This window comes from Drosophila santomea, chromosome 3R, assembly GCF_016746245.2.
Source record: "Drosophila santomea strain STO CAGO 1482 chromosome 3R, Prin_Dsan_1.1, whole genome shotgun sequence".
Classification (NCBI taxonomy): Eukaryota; Metazoa; Arthropoda; class Insecta; order Diptera; family Drosophilidae; genus Drosophila; species Drosophila santomea.
Genome location: NC_053019.2, coordinates 1,266,047 through 1,281,481, shown reverse-complemented (window position 1 = coordinate 1,281,481; position 15,435 = coordinate 1,266,047). Strand labels below are relative to the sequence as shown.

At 41.5% G+C, this 15,435-nt stretch overlaps 1 protein-coding gene across 2 annotated transcripts; it reads left to right on the top strand.

Annotated features, from left to right (window-relative positions):
• Positions 1–1,473: 1,473 nt before the first annotated feature.
• LOC120454370 (neprilysin-2) lies at positions 1,474–15,163 on the top strand. Of its 2 annotated transcripts, XM_039639602.2 has the most exons (10): positions 1,474–1,841; positions 8,844–9,352; positions 9,418–9,632; positions 11,608–11,784; positions 11,838–12,214; positions 12,333–12,365; positions 13,525–13,934; positions 14,226–14,476; positions 14,532–14,718; positions 14,839–15,163. In XM_039639602.2, exons 1-10 carry the CDS (start codon positions 1,825–1,827, stop codon positions 14,988–14,990), a joined length of 2,328 nt encoding a protein of 775 aa, XP_039495536.1. In that variant the 5' UTR covers positions 1,474–1,824; the 3' UTR covers positions 14,991–15,163. The 2 variants fall into 2 exon arrangements, with proteins under 2 accessions (XP_039495536.1, XP_039495537.1); XM_039639603.2 differs by lacking the exon at positions 12,333–12,365.
• Positions 15,164–15,435: the final 272 nt, after the last annotated feature.

The window sequence follows — 15,435 nt, the reverse complement described above, 5'->3', positions numbered from 1 at the left end:
GAAGTTATTATTCTAAAATGTATTCAAATAATAATACATTTTGTACTACATTGTTTTATTATCAGACATTCGTCCGTATTCAACTCAGAATTCATTAAATGTTAACCTTTTCATTTGTTTGAGTTCCTGTTCTAAGTTGCCATGGTGGGCAATGTTTAAACTATTCAAGTCAAATTTATATAAATAAATTTATGTAAATACATCGTTTTTCTAATTGTTTCATTTATTCAAATTGACGAAGTGCAAAACGTTGAATAGGGACTTTAGTTCTCGACTTAAAAAACTCTTAATTTGAAGCCTTAAGTACGTGCTACAAAATTGTTCAGTACCGCAAAAGTATCTGCCTAAATTCGTCTCGAACTGATGCATAAAATATAGGTTAGAAAAACAGGAAAAAATCAAGGAAAATCATTAGGCCTACTCCATCAGGCGAAAGCACAAAAATACAGTACAAACCTAAAAGTTCCTGACACTCATTGAAAAAAACATAAACATAAGGGACAATTTTTTATAAAGTCGAGCCGGTCAGCTAATTCAACTGTATCAATACCCTTCGGAAACTTAACAGCGCTGCCCAACAGCTGGTTTGTGTATATTTACAAATAATTAAAAACATGTATTTGTAGCTTCTGGTTTCGACATGCAATAAATTCTTGTACAAGTAACCTCCATCCATTAAAGACTACAGCGGGGCAAAATGTGACTTGCCTTGAGGCTTTAAAACTAAGTAAAAATCAACTCTTTTGCTCGAGGCACACTGTTTTATTTGGGACCAAAAGAAATGTTTATTCCTAAAAAGTAAGGAAAATTTTGTTATATGTATACTTACTCTATGTATGTATCCATGTATCCTATGTATCCATGTCCGCGGTGTTTCAAATTTAAAGTAAAGTAAAAGACTCTCCGGCAACAGATTGGCAAAGCAGTAGAGTTCCTGCATTCTTACTGCTGACATATCGTCACTTTACCCGCAGCTCTTTAGCATCCGCTACGGGTATCTAATAGTCGTGGTGCCTTATAGAGATCTCCGCTGTTTTTGGATAAGACTAGGGGTCCGCACCATTTTCCGACGAGCCAAAACCGGGAAAATATGCGCTTTATGATGAACATCTATAGTATGTTATTATAGGTATTTGTTACAATACCTCCATTTTGCTCCTCTTAGCGGATCCACGGGTATCTGATTATCGATGCTAACGCCTTTCTTTTTTATATGTCTTGATGACTTGATGACTTCAGCTTTCGCGTACCACAAACATAATTTTCCAAAATACATCCTAAATGGATTCCGTAGTGCGCTAATTTCTGGTATGCTATAATCGATATAACTTGAACCCAATTCCTCTGTATATAAGCAATGTTCTAAACGAAAAGATTCAGTGTGTAAAATACCTCGCTGCAGAGTATCCAAGTTTCAGCCATGCGGCGGCGAGCTTATCTCTTTTGTTTTTATAAGGGATTGCGATGGAGCGGCGAAGCGCCAGTCGGTCTTCGTTCGTTGCCGAGTTAAGTTCACCGCGATTCCACCTCTGATCTGCGGAGCAGGCATCGGTGTGTGGCAGTTTGTTTCGAATTCCGTGCTGCTGGAGATGGAGCGCTGTGTAAATAAATAAATCGCTAAATAGATGGGCAAACCTAAGTCAATAAGCCATAAGGTTTTGAATTGAAGACACAATCGTGTAACGAACGTTGAGTTTGCATTGAGTGCTGGCTGAGAGCAATTAATTCTTCTTAACCGCTCATTAAAAATACGGATCCGAATAAACCAAGTAAAATAAAATATATATTACTAGACCAGGCAGAAGCTAAACCGAATTGGCCAACATGCAGACGGTTATCCAGTAAGTATGGGCACCTCGCCCAAAATTCGATTCCTGTTTTCCCTGAACTCCCAATCTCAATACGAATCCAAAGTAGGGTCGCACAGGCGGTTTCACTATCCATCCTATCCACTTGGCATTCAGCCACATATCCGAGGAGGTTGTGTGTAAAAAGAAAGCTGCGCATGATTATTAAAAACTTGTTTTGGGAGGCTTTCAGTGAGACCTTGGCTTATCATTGGAACTGGGCAAACCAAATCCAAAGCACAGAGAGAAAATGCTACACTAAATATAAATGGGCAGAGTCAGAGTCTGTGGCTCCTAAAATATTCTACAGACAGAGTTCCAGTATACGCAGGCCCAAAACTATCTTTTTTTTGGCTATTAAATGTATTTTGGCTATGACAATTATAAAACGAAGTCCAGCTCCCGACAATGATTCATTTGGCTTTGGATGCCTGGATGGACATTTAAAAACGGGTTTCTGTTGGCCGGGGTTCACTGTTCACTTTTGGGTGAATCGAGTTCAGTCAAACATGTCTTTGGAAAGCTTCACATACGAGCCCAAGAGATTATCTAGTGGTTTTAGAGTCCGATTACTTTGATAAGCAATGTTAAACTTAGGGTAAGGGATTGTGCGTGTTTCTGCAGTGGAACTCAGTAGTACGGTCATTAAAATGTAATCGATTTGTTTCCTATCTTATTATTATTGTGAATTACCTGTTATTAGTATTTTAGCGCAGGGACGTGTAACCGGAATCGTTTTAGGTACATATGTACGTACTACCGGTTCCCACTGCCCACATCTCATTGTTCTCTCCAGTAGAAAACTTTTGGCAAAAACTTGCTATTGTATTGTTAATTGCACTGAGCATGTTCAATGACTGTGTTTAAGAAGCAAACACAAAATACTTGCTACAGATAAGAAATGCCTGCCAATTTCGGGATTGACTTAACCAAGCATTGTTTACAAGTTCATTAAAACGTCTGCTCTGTGCCAAAACTTTGGATAATCGAATCCCCATAAACACACCGATTCAACTTATCAGCTGTTAACATCTTGACCGACCAGGTTTTTTACTTATGTTTATTTCGAGTGTAAACAAAAATGTATTGCTTTTTATTATTATGTATTTATATTCCAGTAGGAGCAGTCGAAAATGAATACACTTTGTTTATGCAAATCTTTCTGTTAGCTTTGCGTAACTTAAGCTGCCCTTTCTTTAATGGTTCATGGCCTGACCCGCCGTATATGAGTTTCTATCGGTATAGAAAAACCAAACAAAGTCATACCTTTGATAGAATGGCCTATCCGGTTCTACCATTATTTGACTAATACAGAATGTCTTACTTTTGTTCTTGGGTTTTTGTGTTTTTGGGGGATGAAGCAAAAAAGAGCCGAGAATTGCTGACTCTCTTGTTTGACTTGGGCTTATGTTTTTACAGCTCGGCAGCTATTTGCTCAAATTGCATAATTAATTGCACGCAGACCTTAGTGCAACTCCAATTATGGTCAGCACAGTTTTCCTGGCCTTGTGGTTGCGTTTTGTTGATTTGCCCCGCTGAAGGTGACTTCTGCGGTTAACAGGTACTCCATTTCCTTTGGCATTTACTGGCTTTTCCCCCTTTAACAGCCAAATAAAGTCGTAGGTTACGCGAACGCTGAGCTTTTCTGGACACAAGATCGCCGAATGGGTTTGAAATCGCATCAAGTTGATTCTAAGCACAGTTGGTTGGCACTTTCTCTCTGCTTTGATTTTTAATACGACACCCATTGAAATCTTTCGGAGAAATCGGAATTCATTTGGCGAGAGTGGAATTGCGTAGACATATACCCCTATAGGTTTTATTTTTATCGATCGTGGTTGTGATTGCTGTGTAATTATCTTTACAAACGAATGATTTTTGGATTAGGATTTTAAATAGGACTTAAAGATAGCACGACTAAAAGATTAAAAGATAGCACGTGTTTTAGAAAACCTGTTGGCAACTGTTTTCCTGACTTGTTCTTAATAAAAAGCCTTAATTATAAAGCGTGTTCGCACGTTTTGCTTATCAAAACATCCTTATACCTTTCGCAGTTGTACGAGTATTCTTCGTTAGCAGTTGTTTGTTAGCAATATAGCCAGTAATTTATTGCTCCAGTGGGAGGGTCTGGCTCGTACTGGGTAATTCTTCTGGCTTCCTTATGAGACGCACGTTGTTCGTTAAAAATCAGGTCAGCGACACTCTTAATTCAGGCAAAGGTTCTCCGTAATTCGGGAAGACTTTGGAGCGTGTAGCTCACGTAATGGTAAGGTATTTTATTCGGCTTTCTTCACTTTGGCGTCCTCGTTCTTCTGGCTTTTATTGCTGTTGATGCTGTCTGCGGCTTATTAGTCATTTAGCGCATAATAAAATTATGTAGTATAATTTTCGTCCTTGTCATACCGATGATTGATCGTCGCAACTCCGGGACTCTAAAGTACTTTAAGTTCAGTTCTTCACGAAATTGAACGTAATTGTTATGCAGTTAATGAGCACAATTAAAATTCGTTTCTTTATTTATTTGCGTACATATTTGCATTAAAAAGTGTTTAATTTTGTTATTGATAAGTCAATACCTAAGGTCAAATCGCGAGTTGAAAATTTCGCCGGCGGCCGTAACGGTTGACGCATATAAAATAAGTAAACTTGGGCCAATTCAATGCTGACTTAGGAAAATTTTAACTTGGTTTGACATGCACGGCGCCGTTCGTAGTAAACGCCTTGCGACAGCAGAAAACTACTGCATTCGGCCTTGTCAGTGTATGCACGCGGCCAATTAAAGCACCCGCCCACCAGTGTGACCCCATCGCTCCTCGCAGTCCTCTCAATAAGCGTCCTGCGGTTTGCGGTTTGCCCTGGCTTTGGCTGTGGCTGTGGCGCCTTGCGTTTCCCGCTTTTCCGCGTTCCGCTTTTCCGTTCTTCCGCTTTCCTTCCTGCCCGCAAGCCCTTTAAAGGTAGAAAATTAAATGGCATGGCACTGGGTAAATTGCATTGTCGCTGCTTTTTCTGCCTGCTGTAAATTGCCCTCTTCCTGCTAATAAGTGGGTTTCAACGGTTTGTCGTCGCAGGCTGCAGCTGTTGCTCCATTCCGGGACTCACCGTCGTCCACTTGGCCAAGATCCATCTCCGTGCCGCAACAAATCCACTTAGCTAGCCAATGCGATTAATTCGATTATTGAAATTTATTGGAGCCCTGCCACTGCAATACGGCCTATGACGACTAAGTTTCTAAATCAAGATTTTTGGGATTTTTGATTGAGTAAAAATATTCTATAGAAGGAAAGTGCGATTTGTTGTGTTTTCATATCATTTTGGACTTTAAAATGAGGGGACAAGTGTTCTTGACAGCATTAGGTCGATCCACTTACTAAATATATCTCAGTGACCTCTTATTGACCACACAAACGTACAGAGGAGAGGACAGTAAGGCTCAGATAAGTGAAATCGCGTATGTGGCAGTTTTAAATTTTCTTTGGGCAATTAAAAGCGCTTATCAACAATTCGGGCAAGTAACGCCTGAAACTTAGTCGCCACCGCCATCACAACCGTATGTCTCGCTCAAATTAAAATGTATTAGGTAATTGTGTCTGTGGCACAAATTAACACATGAAAGGCAATTTGTCGTAGCACTTTGCTTGGGCATTACGAAAAGCCCAACAGCCGCAAATACAGTGACTACGCACCACCCAGTTGCACTTTGTAAGGAACCTCCTAGTTGATCGAATAGGGTTTACTCAGAACATTACATTACATTGAACTGAGTCACTTTGAAAAGCAGTTTTCCTGAGTGATTGGTTCAAAATGGCCATTAGATGGTTACTTTCCCTATTGCCACTGATTTAAGGTGGTCATTTCTGGCTTATTCTTTCTTGGGAAATAAAATGGGCTATGAGCAGTATTTTCATTTCAAATGTAGTTCACCCCACTAGGTGTCTGATCCTGATCCTGAACCTGGGGTGTAGGCCACCTCTCATCGACAATTAGGCAAGATAACTGGCAAGGTGAATGCTCGTCGATTGGAGAATGGGCTCAAGGGAGAGTATACCACTTTTTGTGCCAAGAAGGAAGATGATGATACTTTAAATTGGTGGCTGTCGATCAGGGCTTGGCATATTAATGAAGACAACGGCAAGGGACACCCAAAAAAAATTAAAAACATTGAAAACAATAAAAACCGAAGTCTAAAAATTGCCAAACGTCATTCACACCACAGGTATTAACTCCGGCGCACATGTGCGGGTTCATGTGTGCATAGTTCGCCTATGTATACGTTTTATTTGTATACCCTTGCAGAGGGTATATTGGTTTCGTCGGAAGATTGCAACGCGTTAAAGGAGACAGGTAGTACATAAATCGGAAAGGTCTGGATCGTATAACTACATCTTACAGCAGCAAAAGAGATAATCGAAAAGTACAGGCAAAGATTATAATGTTATAATTCGTTTTCTTTGAAAATATAAAATTTATTTAATATTCCAATTTCGGACGACCGACCATATTATGTAGTCGAAATATTAAATGATAAGAATAGAAATAAAATCATAGCTTTTTTGTGTTTCGTTATCATAAAGTTATTTGGTATACAAGTTTTCTTATTCTTTTATTATTAACTGCAAGGGTACGTGGGCTTCGGTCTACCGGAGTCAAAATCCTCTCATGTTATTCATTCATTTTTCCGAGGAGGGGGTGACTTATAGGTAGGTGGCCAGGAGGGCAATGGCGGAGGAACGCCACCTGCACTTGACACATTTATTGGGCAACATAGACAAAGGCAAGGCTTCAAACTGGGCGCCCTATTGACACGGTCCCCAGTACCACCCGCTCCCTCCTCCACGCCTTTCGCCCACCGCCAACTTGGCAATTACATAACGTTGGCGACACTCGTGCACCCACAGCCGAGAAAGCGAGTGCCCCGCGGCAGCCAATACAGCACGGGTCGAGCACGTCCATCGGAATCCGATTTCGAAACGGAACAGAGGTAACCGCGAGATGACTATGGTGCGACATTGCGTCAGCCGAGCGGAGCTACATACCTCCGATCTGCGTCCCCGGGATTCCGGTGATCCGGCGATCGTGATCTCCGGCTAAAATGCCTCCATGCGCTCACTTAATTGACCAGGAGGATTGTGCTGAGCAACGATCAGTAGTCATATCTCATATTTGGCAGCTCAGAGATTGCGAGTGGGTTATACAACGGAGTGAAAACTTACAAGCTTACTAATTAGTAAGCCGCATTCAATCAAGCAAGCTGAATTCGTGTTTATTCCCAGAACAAGAAGAAGCAAATGTAGTTTCTTTCTCCCATATATGTAGATTTTTCATCAATTATATTAATTAATTTTGGCAGCAGTTAAGTTGAGCCTAGCTGTAAAGCACCATAATTATGTCTTTGGATAAACACTTACAAAAGAATGTCATGTGTCTTAGTTTTAAACTCTATTTCCGTGAGCACTGGATAAGCGCGTTATTTGATGTTACTGGAAACAATCTTACATAATTGTTTCTAAATTCGTAATTTGCCCGCTACATCATTACCTCTATATTGCTACCCGTAACAATTAGAAAATATCGCAATGTTCGCATCCGTGGTAGGTAATCCAGAACAGTGCACTGAGGCCAGTCTCTCGTGTCGTTCAACTCTGTTAACTCCAAAGCATTACGAGCAATTAATCGCTGGCCAAAATGGTTGAACATTTATGGGACTGGTTTGCGATTGACTTCGCTTTAATTTGCGAAATTTCGAAATTCGTTCGAGTTTTAGCCGGCATGTACGCATGACATCGTTCATACACTCCGGGTCAAAATATACAACTTTTATTTAGCCTTTTTTATCAAGTGCTCATTGAAGATGGGTCGCATCCGCTTGGTAAAGTGCAAGTGGCCACAAATGGGAATTGGAATTCTGTGAGGAGTACCTAGAAAACACATATTATTCACGAACTGTCCAGTCATTAATATTTTTTGGTGCTTGCGATTCTGTGCCATTAGCTATAGGCGACGTTCAGCTACATTAAACTGAATGATTGATTTAATGTCGGTGACTATAGCGTATTTTTTGGTTAAATACTCAGCTATGACATACTCCGCTGGGTCCTCCCAGCCCGTTTGGTTGTGGAATTCCTCCCCCCAGACCCGCCACTTCCAAATATCTATAAACCTACGAGTATGTATGTAAATTGGGCGGATTAAATTTATACACGGCCAGTGCCTTAATCGCTTGTTTAACGCATCTTCGCCCTGACCCGAAGTACTCGGTTTTAGCTTTACTACGTTACAGATTTTCACAATAATTGAAGCGTGCAAAAACTCATCGCTATGTGTGTATTTTTTTCGCTTCGCCACTGATTTCCCCCAGCTACTAGCTCTTTGACCACGGAAATGGGTGGGCTTTTGAAATTATTCTGCCCGAGGCTTCGTGTGTGCGAAACACTCTCGAATCACATTAAACACAAACGCTCAAATGTCGTAACGAGTTGGACGGCCAAAATGATTTTTCAAACTTGTGTGGGATCATATTATAGTATTAACATTAAACCAGTTAAACGGCGAAATAACAACAATAAAGCTACATATTTCCAAATCAACTACCATTTGGGCAGGTGGGTCCGGGGGAATCGGAAGTTGGTCAACAATTACATGCAGCTGGTAGCAATTTTTGGGTCTAAGAGTCCAATCGATCATATGTATATGGAGGATCGCTCTTTCAAATTTAAGTGAGTTCTGAACAAGGGCTCGTAATAATTTTCATCCTGAATGTTAATGCTTAAAACAAAAACGGGTTCAAGTGAACTCACTATCCATTATCCTCTTATTTTTTTTAAATAAACTTTAAATCTAGAAAATTATGCCAAAGTCAAGACTAAATTGAAATGAGTTCAAAGAGAATTTAAAGCTGTGGGTTCATTACTCATAATCATTAAGCCTACCGAGATTACTATTTAATTTTACGTTCGTGCTTAGCTCTGATTAACCGAATCAAATTTGTGAAATGCACAGGAACCCCAACTGGTGGCGTCGTCGCAACAAGTTGGAAAGAGGTCTGCTGGTCGCGCTCGGCATCATGTTCGCAGTGATTGCCACCGGGTTCGGGCTCTGGATTAGTGATGCTCTGAGGACGAGCAGTCTTCCGCCGAATCCCCAGGCCACTGCCCTCCACGGTGACAGCACCACTATAAACAAGGTGCCTACGGTCACCGCCTCAAAGGACAAGGCGGGCGCCTCTGGCGACGTGTGTCTCACCCAGGAGTGCATCCACACGGCTTCCACCGTTTTGCGTAAGATGAAGCCGGAGGTGGAGCCGTGCGACAACTTCTACGAGTTCGCCTGCGGCACATACCTCGAGGAGGAGAACATCCCCGACGACAAGGTCTCCATCAGCACCTTCTCCGTGATCTCTGACAAACTGCAGGAGCAGTTGAAGGACATCATCACCGCGGAGCGTCCGAAAACGGAGCCGAAGCACTTCCGACTGCCCAACCTGCTTTACAGGGCCTGCATGAACAAAAGTGAGCCACTTAATAGATCATTTTAATTATCTGCTATTTTGATACTATATTTAAATATTACGCAGCTCTAATCGAGACGCTGGGCCCTGAGCCCATAGCTCGAATGGCCGAGAAGCTGGGCGGCTGGCCGCTAATCAAGGGAGAATCTTGGAACGCGGACGACAGCTGGACCTGGCAGGAACAGGTCAAGAAGTTCCGCACCGCCGGATTCAGCATGGACTACATCATCGACTTTTCGATAGGAGTGGATTTGCAGAACAGCACTAAGCGGCTTATAGATGTGAGTTTGTAATTTGAAGTAGGTTTATTTGCAATGTCTTACAGTACGCAGTATATAATATGATTACAAAAACACATCTTAACGGGAAAGGTAGAAATGACAAGTCATTGCAACTCCAAAAGTATTTGGGATCAAGTGGGGATTATACATAAGCCTTTAACTAGCTACAAATATTGTAGCTAGTAAGAAACGGCATAGAATATTTCTTGGGGCCAAATATTTTCTCAGTTATCCGCTAGCGAATAAAGGTCAATGACGTCAGAGGGTTCTTCCTTGTTATAATTTGATCGGATTCCGATTTGTCTGCACTGGTTTTAGGACAAGTGATTCCACCTGTCCCGATTGGTTTAACCACCACAAGGGAATATTGAGTCCGGACTTCCGGCACACGTTTACTCTTCAAAAACATTATCTGCAGAGCCCAAACCCCGTCGTTTCTCGGCTTTCCTCTGATCAAACATCATCTGATGCATTGTCTTATATACAAGCCGATAACATAAAAGTGGAAAAATTTAACTTAATACCCGTTACTCAGCTAGTGGAAGTGCGAAGGAGAGACTTCAGCACTTGAAAGAGCGCTGCGTCTATGTCTCGGGAGTCTGTATGCTCAATCTCAAATTTCTAGCTTTGGTAGTTCCTGAGATCTCAGTGTTCATACGGACGGCCAGACAGACAGACGGACACGGCCATATCGACTCGGCTGTTGATCCTTATCATAGAATATGCTTTATATAGTCGGAAACGCTTCCTTCTGCCTGTTACACACTTTTCAACGAATCTAGTATACCCTTTTACTCAGCGAGTAACGGGTATAAATATGTAAAAGTGGCCAGGCCCCTACACCATCCTCCTCTTTTACTACTTCTTCTTTTTCTAAAAGGTATTCTTATATATATATTCTTTCTTACTTTGCATCCCATATTATTGTGTTAACAAAAATTTGGTTGAATCCGGAGATAGTAAACTCTAAAAAGCCTTGTGCACAAAGTACACAGGCGGGAAAGGTGAAGTCTTAATTGCGGTTAGGTCTACCCTCACGTCATATGCGAAAGCTGTCAGTTTCCGATGGTTTTGTTTATATTAACTGCTTATACATTCCGACGTCTTCTGAAGTCGCAGAATATGTAAAGATAAAGCTCGGTAAGCTGTCCGATAAAAACTAATTGGTGGTGAATAATAATCAGACGAATAATTAAATATCCCTCTTTCTAAAACACTACATTTCGTTGTCGCAAGTTAATCGTATTCGAAATTCTCACGTTCGATTACTGAACCTATTTGTAACAAGTCCTGAAAGAGGGTTTTTGTCAAAAGTAGCACTTTTTACTCAAGCTGAAGATCCATATATCATATATTATCTATATCATATATCATATATCATATATCTATATATTTAAGTGCTCAGTTTAATTTTAACGTACATTTTGCTCAAATACACTTCTTACCCTTCCTCTCTACTTTTTTAAAATAGTACGGTAACATCGGATCATTAGATCTATTTGACCAGTTTTTCCAAACAACATATTCTACGTTACCTCATTCCTTCGCGGTATCAAATTGAATATTATTTTACTTTTGCCCCACTCTAAGCGAAGGCTCACTCCTTTGCGATCAAAGTCTTGTGCAAGCCTCAGGTTTCCCTGTTGATCTTCTAAATTGGATTTAACGGGCTCTTTTTAAAAATGTTCTTTCTCGTATTCTCCGAGTCATATCAGGGGTCCCACAAGGGACCCCCTCTTTTTACCTTATTTATTAACGACCTTCCCCTAGTAATAAAACGTTCGCTTTTAGTTAGATCTTAGTAATATTTATATGTATATTTCCCCGTTCCTTTGTTATTTTGTATGAACGTCAAGACCTCGTGCACAATAAGCTTCAGAAATGTTAATTAATTTATTTGTATTTTCAGAATAAATAATGTAATACGAATTTTAATAGGATAGATGTTTTAATAGGATATCTCCTTATTTTTAAGCTGGACCAGTCTTCTCTGGCCTTGAGTCGCGAGTACCTCGTGAAGGGATTCAATGAGACCCTGGTGACGGCCTACTACGAGTATATGGTAGACATCGCGGTCCTTTTCGGGGCCAATAAGGATTTGGCCAAGACGGAGTTGCTGAGTTCGTTGGAGTTCGAGATCGCCCTTGCCAATGTAAGTATCTGACAAAGATTGAATTTAGGAGCATCAGCACCTTTTTTCCGTAGATCTCCTGGCCCAACGAGAAGCGTCGCAACTCCTCTGAGCTGTACAATCTAAGGACCACCGCGCAGCTTCAGGCCGCATACCCCTACGTGCAGTGGGTGGACTACATGAACGCCCTGCTGCCGGAGGGGCTGAACGTGGCTGAAGACGAGATGATCAACCTGTCGGTGCCCAGCTTCTTCGAGGACCTTGGCAAGCTGCTGGCCAGGACGCCAAAGCGCGTCATCGCCAACTATATGTTCTGGCGCATCCACGGCTTCTCTGTGGGATTTCTGAGTGAGGAGTTCCGCAAGCGGCAGCTGGAGTACGCCACTGCCCTGTCCGGGCGCCAGGAACAGGAGGCTAGATGGAAGGAGTGCGTCGACATCGCCACGAGCAGGTTAGTGGGGGATCCTTACAACCCCTTCCCAGGATCAATGTCATAGGGGGGCTTCTATTTTGTGTCTCGAATCTCTGCCCTGTTTCTGTATCTTTTTTGATTTCTTTGTGATTTGCAGCATGGATGAAATATGCGAAGAAGATTTCTATAGGTATTTATTTAGAGAACTGTTTTCTTCAAACAGACCAATTTACACACATATCATGCATTGTCAAAGAACACTCCAAACCGAACCCGCCTGCTCAAACCGATTATTTACTCTTTATTTGTATAATTCGGTATACGAAAGTTGTTTAAGAACACATAATTTCGGTTTTAAACTGCAATAGGAAACTGCAATAGTCGAAAAACTAATCAAAAATAATGATAAAGAAATCATAGATTCGATGATTTAAATTATAAAATCTATAATACGATCGTTTACAAACAATATATATTGAAGTCTCTGAAGTCTATATATTCTTGATAAGGATTTCTAGTCGTGTCGATCTCGCTATGTCTGTTTTTAATTATAGACGTCACACGAAGAGTAACTGCCACGCCCACACTTTTGAAAAATGTTTTGATATTTTTCCACATTTCTTTTAGTCTTGTAGTTTTTTCGCGATTTGCCATAAATCTTTTTGCCACGCCCACTCTAACGCCCACACACCACCAAAGACTGTCAGTGATAAAATTTCCCCTAAGCACTTCCACTTGCTGCATAAGGGGTATTAGATAGTTGGGAAACTCGAATTAGCGTTCTCTCTTGTTTTTTTTTAAACCTTTAGCACGCTCACTTTAAAGCCCACAAGCAGCCCACACTTTTGAAAAATGTGATGATTTTTTTAAACTTTATGGTGTTTTTCAATTTTTATCGATATACATAAAACCATTAACCACAAAAAAAGAAGATTTCACATTGTATATGTCGAAGTGTCGACTTTCCTTATTGGGTTACCTGTTTCTTTGTTGGCGTTTTCTAGAGTCATTAAGCAAATAAACCGAAAATGTTGATGTTTATGTGTAATATAAAGGAGTCAGGAGTCTGTAGAGCATCGTAATAATAATGAGCACTTTTTGTTTCACGCACATTGGGTTCAAGTGCCCTCAAGGTCCTAACATTGTTCAAAAGCTCATTGTGCTCGCATCATTGCGACCTATTCCAACCAGAGCCAAATCTCCTGTCCCAATATTGTTATTTGCGTTGTGTACATCCACCATTTTAATAACTGCACACTTCAATCAACAATCTCCAACATCCGACATCACACTGAATCGAAACGCCACCACGCGCCATCTAATCAATCGGTTATCACGTCGAATCCCAGTCTCGGCATTTCCGTGGGATCGCTTTATGTGGGCAAGCACTTCCACAAGGACTCCAAGGCCAACGCCCTGGAGATGGTCAACGAAATCCGCAACGTGTTCAACGACATCCTCGACGAGGTCAATTGGATGGACTCCAAGACAAAGGAGGAGGCGAAGCTAAAGCTGCACAGCATGGCCACCCACATCGGTTATCCGGACGAGATGCTTGACAACGAGAAGCTGGCCGCCTACTACGCCAAGCTCGACATCGATCCCGACAAGTACTTCGAGTCGTTCCTGGGCATGAACATATTCGGCACAGATTACTCCTTCAACAAGCTCCGTTTACCGGTCAACAAGACGGACTGGGTTCGCCACGCCCGCCCGGCGATTGTGAACGCATTCTACTCCTCCTTGGAGAACAGTATTCGTAAGTCCAACTCAAAAATAAATTCGGTGAAGGGTTTTCTGAAATTAAAGAAACAAATTAGTTTGGCCTAGCTACCGTCTTATTCGCCTTTACAGAGCGTTTTTAAATGTGTCGTTTTTTTCGCACCGGTGTAAACTCTTGAAAATCTCATAAAATTTAAATCTTCAATTTGTGTGCCTCCAGTTTTGATACGGTGGTAAAGCTTTTTAAATTTGTTTCTGTAGTTTTGACAACAAACCAGCAACCAGCGACCAGCAATTTCGCTACTACTAATTGTTATATTTTTTTTAGAATTCCCGGCCGGAATCCTGCAGGGACACTTCTTCAACGCCCAACGTCCAAAGTACATGAACTTTGGCGCAATTGGTTACGTCATTGGTCACGAGATCACCCACGGTTTCGACGACCAGGGTCGCCAGTTCGACGTGAAGGGCAACCTACGGGACTGGTGGCACCCGGACACCCAGAAGGCCTATCTGGCCAAGGCGAAGTGCATCATCGAGCAGTACGGCAACTACACCGAAACGGCCACGGGACTGAACGTAAGTGATTCCGCTCCGGAGGGCAATCCAGGTCCTAACGATCCTTTTCCGGCAGCTGAATGGCATCAACACCCAGGGGGAGAATATCGCCGACAATGGTGGCGTCAAGGAGTCGTACATTGCCTACCGCAGATGGGCTGAGAAGCACGGACCGGAGGCAAAGCTGCCCGGATTGGACTACACCCCGGAGCAGATGTTTTGGGTGGCAGCCGGACAGACTTGGTGCGCTAAATACCGCAAAGGTAAGAACATGCCAAGCAATCGTAATACGTACTCAGGGTATTTAACACAAGGCACCACCTATCTTTGGTTTTTATGTAGATCATAATCCATGTTAATCAAATCTGTATTTATTCTTTTAGAATCTCTCAAGATGCGTATTACTACCGGAGTGCATTCGCCATCCGAGTTCCGGGTCCTTGGGTCACTCAGCAACATGAAGGACTTCGCCAAGGACTTCCAGTGTCCGGAGGGCTCACCCATGAATCCGGTCCAAAAGTGCGAAGTTTGGTAGGACCTGCTCCGGCAGTGACTACATGGTATTGTATCCGCCGCGACACTATTTGCTAATCGCAAGTAAGAATACACATACAATACCAAGCGTATTTATGCTAAGTGCGCATTACATATGTAAAAATCGTATTTAATAAAAAATGTGTTTATTTGTAAGAGTTTTGACAATATTTACCGCTTTCTGTAAAAATGTTTCTCATTTTATTTTCACTTCGCTTTCGGACTTTAAAATTAAAAACATTCCTTGGTTATTTTTGTCATAATAGAAACAACAATTGATGATTGTTCGCGTTTCGACAATATCGAAATCAAGTTTTAAAGATAAATTTGATTTATATGACCATATCTCGTATTTGAAGCAAATATGTATGTAGGTATGGTAAGTATGCTGATGGCAAGTTTTCATTCAAGCTTGATAAATATTTACTAAAAACGCAATTTCGAAT